The sequence below is a fragment of the Ctenopharyngodon idella genome, chromosome 3 (genome assembly GCF_019924925.1).
Source record: "Ctenopharyngodon idella isolate HZGC_01 chromosome 3, HZGC01, whole genome shotgun sequence".
Lineage (NCBI taxonomy): Eukaryota > Metazoa > Chordata > Actinopteri > Cypriniformes > Xenocyprididae > Ctenopharyngodon > Ctenopharyngodon idella.
Window position 1 is genome coordinate 20,740,864 of NC_067222.1, and position 12,087 is coordinate 20,752,950.

General features: G+C 37.4%; 1 protein-coding gene across 4 annotated transcripts in view; it reads left to right on the forward strand.

Moving 5' to 3' along the window:
- usp43b (ubiquitin specific peptidase 43b) overlaps window positions 1-5,264 on the forward strand; it is an 86,663-nt gene extending 81,399 nt beyond the window's left edge. For all 4 annotated transcript variants that reach the window (XM_051888322.1, XM_051888324.1, XM_051888325.1 and 1 more), the window contains 2 exons: window positions 152-310; window positions 3,357-5,264. In XM_051888322.1, the coding sequence (XP_051744282.1) occupies window positions 152-310; window positions 3,357-4,396 (1,199 nt within the window). In that variant the 3' untranslated portion in view covers window positions 4,397-5,264. The remainder of the gene's footprint in view (window positions 1-151; window positions 311-3,356) is intronic.
- The last annotated feature ends 6,823 nt before the right edge of the window (window positions 5,265-12,087 follow it).

The window sequence follows — 12,087 nt, forward strand, 5'->3', positions numbered from 1 at the left end:
CTTAAACCAAAATGCTTGACCATAAATCATGAATTGTTCAGTTCCACAATGCTAGGGTTCAGCTACATGTGCATTTCAGTTATCAGAAAACAGACAGTATTTTGACTTGCATGAAATGGGCAATGTTAACTAGGCTACTTTTGACCCACAGGTTCTTCCAGCTCCTCTATATCAGATCACTGGCTCCTCCGATTAAATGCAGACAACCGAATTTCCAATTCAACAAGCAAGCTGTCCAACTCATCTTCAGCTCCTGAGCCCCAAACACCACATGTTCCTGTCATCCATGAGCCTCTAAATGAAGACATTGGTCAGTAAACTCTTACTTTATGTCTACTACTTCTCTTGAAACAATAATTAGTATTTCTTTTATAATTTATGGAAGTCATATGTAACCTGCTCCATTGTTTTGAGTCGTTTTGACTTGAGTCATTAAAGGCACTGAATGAAAGAGAAGGCCTCTGCCTTTCAAATGATAATTATCATATTTTTAGATGTACAGTTATTAAGTCAAGTCACATTTATTTATATAGCGCTTCATACAATACAGATTGTTTCATTTCAATAAAATGGTGGCTATCATAACTTTTTTTACCGTTTTCAGACATTTTTAGATAGAATTAGGAGATTTATTCAAATATACTTTAAATAATCACTAACAGGTTAAGGAAAATTAACATCTTACAATAAGGTTCCACTTGTTAGTCAACTACATTAGTTAATATGAACTAAGAATGAAAAATACTTTATTAATCTCATTTAATGTTAATTTCAACATTTACTAAAGCATTATTACAACCCGAATTCCAGAAATGTTGGGACGTTTTTTAAATTTAAATAAAATGAAAACTAAAAGACTTTCAAATCACATGAGCCAATATTTTATTCACAATAGAACATAGATAACATAACAAATGTTTAAACGGAGAAATTTTACATTTTTATCCACAAAATGAGCTCATTTCAAATTTGATGCCTGCTACAGATCTCAAAATAGTTGGGACGGGGGCATGTTTACCCTGGTGTAGCATCTCCTCTTCTTTTCAAAACAGTGTGAAGACGTCTGGGCATCGAGGTTATGAGTTTCTGGAGTTTTGGTGTTGAAATTTGGTCCCATTCTTGCCTGATATAAGTTTCCAGCTGCTGAAGAGTTTGTGGTCGTCTTTGATGTATTTTTCTCTATAAGTGAAAGATCTGGATGCAGGCAGGCCAATTCAGCACCCGGACTCTTCTATGACGAAGCCATGCTGTTGTAATAGCTGCAGTGTGTCGTTTTGCTTTGTCCTGCTGAAATACACAAGGCCTTCCCTGAAATAGACGTCATCTGGAGGGGAGCATATGTTGCTCTAAAACCTTTATATATCTTTCAGCATTCATAGTGCCTTCCAAAACATACAAGCTGCCCATACCGTATGCACTTATGCACCCCCATACCATCAGAGATGCTGGCTTTTGAACTGAACCCTGATAGCTCCCTCCTCTTTAGCCCGGAGGACACAGCGTCCGTGATTTCCAACAAGAATGTCAAATTTGGACTCGTCGGACCATAGAACACTTTTCCACTTTGAAACAGTCCGTTTTAAATGAGCCTTGGCCCACAGGACACGACGGCGCTTCTGGACCATGTTCACATATGGCTTCCTTTTTGCATGATAGAGCTTTAGTTGGCATCTGCAGATGGCACGGCGGATTGTGTTTACTGACAGTGGTTTCTGGAAGTATTCCTGGGCCCATTTAGTAATATCATTGACACAATCATGCCGATGAGTGATGCAGTGTCGTCTGAGGGCCTGAAGACCACAGGCATCCAATAAAGGTCTTCGAGAACATTGTTTTCCACAATCTTTTTACGCACTCTTTCACAGATTGGAGAGCCTCTGCTTATCTTTACTTCTGAAAGACTCTGCCTCTCGAAGACATCCCTTTTATAGCTAATCACGTTACAGACCTGATATCAATTAACTTAATTAGTTGCTAGATGTTCTCCCAGCTGAATCTTTTCAAAATTTCTTTGCTTTTTCAGCCATTTGTTGCCCCCGTGCCAACTATTTTGAGACCTGTAGCAAGCATCAGATTTGAAATGAGCTCATTTAGTGGATTAAAGTGTAAAATTTCTCAGTTTAAACTTTTGTCATGTTATCTATATTCTATTGTGAATAAAATATTGGCTCATGTGATTTGAAAATCTTTTAGTTTTCATTTTATTCAAATTTAAAAAAACGTCCCAACTTTTCTGGAATTGGGGTTGTAAAATCAAATGTTGTATCTGTTAATGTAGGATTTAATGGATTAATACAAACTAACAATTAACAATTGTATTTTTATTAAATAACATTAATGAAGATTAATATATATACTGTAACAAATGTATTTCTCATTGTTATTTCATGTTAGTTAATGCAGTAAAGGGTTAGTTCACCCAAAAATGAAATTTGTGTCATTTATTACTCACCCTCGTGTCGTACCACATCCGTAAGGCCTTCGTTCATCTTCAGAACACAAATAAAGATCTTTTTGATTAAATCTGAGTGGTTTCTGTCCCTCCATAGAGATCCAATGCAACTACCACTCCAAGGTCCAGAAAGGTAGTAAAGACATCATAAAAGTACTCCATGTGACTCCAGTGGTTTAACCTTAATTTTATGAAGCAACGTGAGTGCTTTGTTTGCATAAAAAAACAATTTACCACTTTATTTAAGAAAATATTGACCTGCAATCCAGTAGGGGGAGCACGTTGTGTTGATGCAAGACCGGAAGTTGTTCCGTGAATGCGCTTTGGATAATATTATTTTGTAAATAAATTATGTTTTTTTGTGCAAACAAAGCACTCGCGTCGCTTCATAAAATTGAGGTTACACCTCTGGAGTCACATGGAGTACTTTAATGATGTCTTTACTACCTTTCTAGGGCTTGAATGCAGGTAGTTGCATAGCTGTCTATGGAGAGACAGAAAGCTCTCAGATTTCATCAAAAATATCTTAATTTGTGTTCCGAAGATTCACCCAAAAATTTAAATTTTATCATCATTTACTCCCCCTCAAGTTGTTCCAAACCTGTATGAATTTCTTTGTTCTGCTGAACACAAAGGAAGATATCTGGAAGAATGTCAGTAACCAAACAGATCTCACCCCCATTAGCATTTATTTTTCCTACTATGGTAGTAAATGCGGGGCAAGATCTGTTTGACATTCTTCCAAATATCTTCCTTTGTGTTCAGCAGAACAAAGAAATTCATACAGGTTTGGAACTACTTGAGGGGATTAAATGATGACAGAATTTTCATTTTTGGGTGAACTATCCCTTGAAAACCGCATGTGCCTCGTATGACTTGCTAGCCCTCCATTTTTTGCCTTTAGGTGTAGTCGAGCCGACGCCATTTGTACGGAGCGTCCGGGGTCACAGCATGAGTATGCGCTACCACTCAAAATCCAAGACGGGCCCAAACAAAGTTCTTCCACTGCGATGGTCGTTTGCTTCCAAGGAACGCAGAAAGCCCTCCAGCGTAGCTCCACAATCCGGAAACGACGAGCTGGTGGAGTACCTTGAGTCCGGCCGACGTCCTCGATGTACCAAGGAGCCCATTGTCAGCATCGTGGCAAGTCCTTCACAGGTCAAAGCCCAGCTTCGCGAGGACGATTCCCTGAGTTCCCCAAGCTGTAGCAGTAGTCTCAATGGTGTGGAGCGAAGTAGCTATCAAGGTCCGGATTCGCCCAGACTACCCGAAGGCCAGAGCAGACCAGTATCGGACCTTAACGGTATCAGTTGCGATAGCTCATGGGCCAAAAGCGGCTCAACGTCAACCAAGCAGGAGCACGAAAGGACTCAAGCCAGCAAGTCGCTTCACGCTTCCCCTACTGCATTCCCCAATGGCACTGGCAACAGTGCATCTCATTCCAGAGACTCTACATTAAAACGGCTTCGAAACCAGGCGTCTGCAGCTAGCAGGATTCATCCCAGCCAGACGCAGATGGCCACTGGGGAAAGCAGGATTAAAGATGGCGTCCTTCCAGTCATCAGCAAGGAGGTGGGTCACGGGAAAACGCTTTCCAGTAAGAGCTTGACCAAACTCTCTCTATCCAACGGCACTCTGAATGGGAAGGGCGTTGAGTCGAGGAAAACCGGTACTGCTCACAAGAGTGGCGATAAAATGGTTAGTAGCAGAGAAAACCAGGTTTGTTCAAGCACAGCTGATATAAAACGTGCCCACAGCTCATCCAGTATTCAGAGCAGGCTTGATATGACTTTGAAAAGGACGTCATCTCTCCAGAGAAATGGTCCATTGGTGCCCCATAAAGGACATACAGTTGATAAATCCTCCTATGCAACACTACAGAGAATCAGATACAGCAGCACTTCACTTGGCAGACAGAGACCTGTACCCGAATCCTGTTTCTGATGGGTTTCTCCTTCACTGTGGGAAATAGTGTTTGTATATACAGTACTGTGCATAAGTCTTAGGCCACCATTAGATGTTGTTTTAGCAATGATATAATGACCATATATAATTATTTCTCAGTCTCTTTATTTGAATATAAACAGAAAATACAGTAAATTTGCATGCAGTATTAAAAAACAAAGGAAACAGAAAAAAACAGCTTTTATAGGCTAAAGTGGCAAGTATTTAGTGACCTTAGTGAGCAGTAGCAGGAACCGGCTCTCTTAAAAATAAATGGGATGGAAAAGGACTGGAAGGCCAAGAAAACTTTAAAAATCTGATGAGATTTTGTTTCTCTTTGTTTGTTTCTTTTAAAACTCTAAAGTTTCTCAGATTTTCTTTTTTTTTTTTTTTTTTTTTTGAGAAAATGGAAGAAGCCCAGGAGGTCACACTAAATATTGATTTTTGCTTGAAACAATTGTTTCTTTTTTTTTTTTTCTTTTTTTTTTTACATTTTGTGCACTGAAAAATAAATATGGATGGTTATTAAAGCATTGCTAAGCTGGTGGTGGCCTAAGACTTTTGCACAGTAATGTATGTTTTATGCATCTGACAACATTTAAAAATTACACACTATTGCTGTACTACTGCTCTTTTCCAAAACCTAGAAAGCATTGTGTGCACCTTGTTTTTGTCAAGGCAGCGGGTACCCTTTTGCAAAGAGTACAATCCCATAATGCACCGACAAATTCGGTGAACAAATAAATCCAAGATGATGAGTGGAATAAGAAAAGTGTTTAATTATATGCATATATTTTATTTAATAATGAAAAGTATTTTAAAAAGTAGTTAAAAAATATATATATTAAAAAAACGACTATGTACACTACCATTTGTACCGGTCTTTAAGATTATTTAATGTTTTTAAAAGAAGTCTCTCATGCTCACCAAGGCTGCATTAAAAGATTAGTTCAAATTTCCTGATAATTTACACCCACATGTCATACAAGATGTTTTTGTCTTTCTTTCTTCAGTCGAAAAGAAATTAAGGTTTTTAAAGAAAACGTTCCACGATTTTTCTCCGGATTGAAGGTCCATGTCTACGTCATACGTGACCTTTCCAACGTGATTACGTCATGCGTGGCGCATCGCAGAGCAGTGCAAGACGAGCATTTGTGGTCAAAAGTATATACATTTTTATTTTTTTTAGAAAATGACAGATTATTTCGCTAGATAAGACACTTATTCCTTGTCTGGGATCATGTAGAGCCCTTTGAAGCTGCATTTAAGCTGCAAATTGGACCTTCAACCCAGTGAACCCCACTAAACCCCACTTTCTTGACTGAATGTCAAGAAAGACAAACATCTTGGATGACATGGGGTGAGTAAATTTTCAGGAAATTTTCATTCTGGAGTAAACTAATCCTTTAATTTGATCAAAAATACAGTAAAAACTGTAATATTGTGAAATATTATTACAATTTAAAATAACTGTTTCTATTTGAATATATTTAAAATGTAATTTATTCCTGTGATTAAAGCTGAATTTTCAGCATCATTACTCCAGTCTTCAGTGTCACATGATCCTTCAGAAATCATTCTGATATGATGATTTGACACTTTTATTATTATCAATTTTGAAAACAATGGTGCTGCACAATTACAGCTTGACTGGAAATGGCACAACAAAAATATTTTGCTCTCAATCATATTTACATTTTCTTCCCAATTTTCTTCACATTTTATCTCAAGCTACTCACTGACACTGTTGTCTCCTTGGTAAATACACAACTAACCAAGTCAGTTTATTACCATATAACAAAAAAGAGGATGACAGCTTTTAGATGAAAATCAACCCCTGTGACTTCAAAGTGCTGAAGTTGACGAAACACCTGTATACAGTATGTTCCTCTCACTTCACCTGTATTGAAATCAATTGCGAGTTGAGTCTCCAATTTGTATGACAGTTTCTGCCAATGTAGAGCATCCAAATTGTTTCTAATACAATAAGGATGCTGCCTTAGAAGATAGCTAGGGTGCAGGGAGTAAGTACTTGGCTAAGCTCACTAGGTTTTAAAACAGAGTTTGCGTTTGTCTGTCTTTCTGTATCATAAATGTCTTCAGTCTATTGTTTGGTATGAACATACTTAAAGGGTTAGTTCACCCTAAAAATGAAAATTCTGTCATTATTTACTCACCCTCATGTCGTTCGACACCCGTAAGACCTTCGTTCATCTTCAGAACACAAATTAAGATATTTTTGATAAAATCTGATGGCTCAGTGAGGCCTCCATTGCCAGCAAGATAATTAACACATTCAGATGCCCAGAAATCTGCTAAAGACATATTTAAAACAGTTCATGTGACTACAGTGGTTCAACCTTAATGTTATGAAGCGAAGAGAATACTTTTTGTGCGTCAAAAAAACCAAAATAACTTTATTCAACAATATCTAGTGATGGGCGATTTCAAAACACTGCTTCATGAGGCTTCGAAGCTTTATGAATCTTTTGTTTTGAATCAGTGGTTTGGAGCACTTATCAAACTGCCAAAGTCACATGAACCATTGAAATTTCAAAACGTTTCGAAACGTTTATGACGTAACGAAGCCTCGTTTACTGAAATCACGTGACTTTCATGCTCCGAACCACTGATTCGAAACAAAAGATTTGTAAAGCTTTGAAGCGTCATGAAGCAGTGTTTTGAAATCACCCATCACTAGATATTGTTGAATAAAGTCGTTATTTTGTTTTTTTGGCACACAAAAAGTATTCTCGCCGCTTCATAACATTAAGGTTGAACCACTGTACTCACATGGACTGTTTTAAATATGTGTTTAGTAGCTTTCTGGGCATCTGAGTGTTAATTATCTTGCTGTCAATGGAGGCCTCACTGAGCCATCGGATTTAATCAAAAATATCTTAATTTGTGTTCTGAAGATGAACGAAGGTCTTACGGGTGTAGAACGACATGAGGGTGAGTAATTAATGACAGAATTTTCATTTTTGGGTGAACTAACCCTTTGACTTGCATATTTCAAAGCCTGTTCTTAAATCTCCTTTTATACCTGCAAACATGTCACATGCTAGTTGCTGGAATAATTACCCTATTAGCAGTAATAATACAGTAGGATCTGCTTAAATGTCAGAACTGGAGTCTGCTTTATGCTTTTAGTGAAACGGTCATGTGTATTTATGCAAGTGCCTTTTTGTAATGATCTCAGGAGGGTGACATTCGTAGGAACAGAGTAAATGTTTTTTGTTTTTTTACTCATGAATATACATGCACACACCTCACCACAGATAAAATAAATCCGCAGACAGCGCAAACATTTACTGGTCTCACTCACACACAATATCCCAAATGACACTAAAAGCACTAAAAGTTTCATCGTGCTCTTGCTCTGGATTCACGTGTTTGTTTTCTGACAGGAAGGGACTATGCAAGCACAATCAGACATGTGCATATCGTGCTCGTGTCTGAGTTCAGTGCTTTCAAGCATCGGCTGGAAATTGAACACTAATTGCAAAAAGGATCAATGTGCTGATGCTACAAAAGTAACAATATGTCAATTTTTTTAAAGAAATATTAATATTTTAAAGTGAAGATGAATTGAGTCATAAAAAGGGGCAGTATCTTATAACAATATCTAACAAAGTAAATAAAAATATAAACTAATTATCAAAGAAAGTTGTCTGAGAAGTATGTCTTGATAATATGAAGCATGTCATATTCTTATGTTAGGAAATATGAGTCCAAACATAATGGTTTCCTTGTGAGTGATTTTCTCTCATTAGTGCATAGTTTTTTTGTGCTATGCAAATGAATGATACCTCAAATTGCATGGCTTGTTGACTTTTCTAACCAGTTAGGCTTATGACTTGGGTCAGTAAGAAATCGCCTAGCAATGACGTAGACTTCAAGACACTAAAAGCCACTCAGAACACCTTAACAACTATATAGTTACAAGTAACTGGACTGCAACATTTTGCTAATATAACCACTCAGACCCAAAAAATGGTCCAGTGTAGTGATGTATAAAGCACAGCTCTCACTGAAGTCTGTTGGGCAGTAAATTCACCTGACTAAAACACAAGCAAACTCTTCCCATTGTATTTTGCTGCGTGGAATTTTCTGTGAGTGTGTGAGTCGACTTCCAATTCATTAGCCACTATCCACCTTATTCCTGGGCTGCGTTCAACCCTGACAAAACGTTGCGAAACGTATTTTAAACGGAAACGGTGGTGCATTGAACACCCTGTTCTAATGACGCAAGAGCTGCAACTATGGCAGCTGAGAAGGCCATTCTTTGTGTTCTTTTTGAAGAATTGATATGCTATATTTTTACTATAAAACTCTTATGACAAACATGTCTTCTAATATCTTCAATTGTTGCGTATAGCTGCAGCGGACACATCTGTAAACGACTTTACTTGGAGCCATTGTGCGAGCTGTCTCTTTAATACAGCGTGGTTTATATACATGTTGCTGCTCATTGGGCTTACATTTTTGACACACCCACCAAACAAGAAAAAAAAACGTATCTCAAACCCGTTGCACACCGTTGCCAGGAAACATGTCGTTCGCACACCGGTTTGCACTTGAACGTGCCCTAGATGAGCCTAGCCTACTGCGTTTTGAATTATGGGTGGCACTTCCGGTTTGGGGAACTTCCATTCAAAAAGACTGAAACGAATCATTTCAGATCATAAGGCCTCAAATTCTCACATCTCTTTCCAGGTTTGTTTTCACAGGTAAATACAATTTATTATCTATCAAAATGACGGAAATCACTTTGAAATAGTATCACGGGATGCTGAAGTTAATAAATGAACATATTTGATTAAGACAACGTATGTTACATAATACAAAGATATATTACTACAGTGGTATTTAACCTGTCCATTGTTGCTGCGGAAAGAATCGCACTTTTAGGTTTATTCATGGTCTGTTAAAAAGTACCTTGTTGATGCTTTTACACTTTTTAATGTCCTTTTAATCTTCGATGGTTGAAGAGTGAGTAGAATAATGTCATCTTATTCTTGTACCAGTTTTTTTTTGTTTTTTTTTTTAACGTATTATTGCGTTCATAGAGCGAGCCTTTCACTGATTGTTTACAGCTTAACTGAAGTTTTGTACAGCTAAAAACAACTGGAAGCCCGAACTCACTCTTAGGTTAAAAATTAGGTGGATAGAAACGGCTGGATTTCGCCGTGAAAATTCGCTGAACAAATATGACTGCAACTTAACAGGAGTCACTGCCTCATGACAGAGCCAGGGTTGGCAAGCAAGACATATAATATTACTTAACTCTGTTACGCCACTTCGACTTTAAATAATTCATGAAGTAATAATCCCAATGCACTTACCAGACCTCTGGAGTGATGTTGTGCACTCATATCACTACTCAATCTGAATATGTTAATGCTGTATGTGAACTGTTCACCTGAAATTAGACTCCTCATGTTATTGTTAATGCGCACTAAACCTGAAGAACTGCTCTTATGTAATAGGCTACTTAAAAAGCAATGTATTATGATTAATGTTGTTGGATGTAATCATTACTGAGGACATTTATTCTGAAAGATAATTTTCTTCTGTGCTCCTGGGGGAGTTTTTATGCAAGTTTTTGTACCACACTTTTTAAATTGTTTTATGTGTGATTAAATATATGCTGAGATGCTTGTTAGGTAGCAGGATAAAGCAATTCATTATGCATTTTGTGCTGCTAACACATTGCACCTAATTTATTTTGAGGCTATAACGCTTTGTCACAACTTTTCTAAATACGTTTTTAATGAGTTGTTTGTTCCGTTTTAAAAAACATTAATTTGCACCTCAATCAATAAATCTTTCACTGCCTCTGAGTCATTCCTAATCTGTCATGCTATGACGCAATACAATCTAAATGTCAATACCAATGTATGCTGTGAATCTGACATTGACTGCTTATTGTTGGTACAGAAATGGCAGCTATACTGCAGATACAAATAAAACATTGTGGCCAACGTAGTTGCTATTGTGCATGAGCAGCGTTATTGTGTTTTAGATTAATGCTGTTTTCTCCCCTCTAACATCCAAGTTTGTCTTGACAACAGTTATGTATATTGCATATGTTTGTCAAATATGTGGTACTGAAATGACACACAAGTGAGTCATACTCTTTTTTTTTTTTTATTATTATTAAAAAGTTACGTTTTAATCTAAAAGTGAAGATTAAATGAAAACATTTAGAAAGTTGTAAATATCATTAATAAAGGATTAGTTCACTTTCAAATGAAAATTACCCCAAGCTTTTCTCACCCTCAAGCCATTCTAGGTGTATATGACTTTCTTCTTTCTGATGAACATGATCGGAGTTATATTAATAAATATCCTGACGGAAGTCAAGCCAAAGACTATAGAATAACACAAGATGTATCACTCGTATTGTTTTGAATGGGAGAATGTGCAACGGAATAAGTCCCGCCATCTAAGTAAGAGCCAATCGCCGATTGATAAAGTCATCGCGTCACTGCAGCAGCCATTCGAAGCTCCGGTTCCTAGAAACAGACGGGCGCTTACTGAGATGCGCAGTTAGGACTGCACATGCGCTTTAGCTTGATCTAGCCTGAAACGCTTGATTCAAGCGTTCAGAAACAAAATTTATGAGACAGTTGTTGTCAGATTTCATTGGTGATTTCAAATATGAAATTTAATCGAAAGCTTGGCAAACAGCTTTGGAGAATTTCATGTTTCCTCATTTAAAGAGATGTTTCCCCATTCAACAGCTAATCAGAATGATCAGATGGCCCGACTGACCGAGCTCTGACGCCGATTTAACATGTCGAATCGGCCGAAAAAAAAGCAGACGAGGACCAACTTCAGCCGACAGTGCGGAACACACTGGGAAAACTTAGTCGGCCGACGAACAAAAACTGCCCGACGGCCTACCGTCGGCTTAGTGTGTTCCAGACTTTAAAGTCTTCATGAAATCAAAATTGACACTATTTACTTTGTTAGTGCATATTACTAGTCATGTGTTGAACAATTAATCCGTGCAAGTTAATACACAGAGAAAAATAATTTGTCGTGGTAATCTTTAATTAAAAACTGAAAAGTTACTTCCGGTCTGGAATGGTGTTCCTTCTCTGATGATGTCAGTTTGACGGCTTTCTTTCTTTCTTTTCTCCTTATAGCTGGAAATTCTTGAATAGAGACTGAAAATGCTTTTTTTATTGTAAGACAAAAACTCTGTTTCTCAGAATTTAAAGAGCAGAGAAATTTAAGGACAGTCTTCGATTATTCACTATTGTCCTGCAGATTCAAAGTCATTGAAGTGCATGACTGAGCTGAATTTTTTTTTTTTTTTTTTTTTTATGGTTCTAAGAACTTGAGCAGTTCCTTAGAGGTGAAATTAAATGTGCTCTCAGAAATACGTTTGCATAATCTGTCATTTGGCTTTTATAGTAAGATATTGATTCAGACATTTCCTCCTCCTCCCCGATATGAGTCATTTAGTCCTGCCACAGGATTAACACACAGCTATTGGACCGTTTTATACAAATATGTCCTATTTAATTCCCCCTCCCATAATTTGATGGCTGATTAAGCTTGTTTGAGATGTTTCACGTACCTAGTGCCATCTGGTTATACAACACCCAGCCAGTGTATCCTACCCTCCACTGAAGCTCTCGAATGAAATAATGGTCAGGTCAATAAAAATGAAAGGA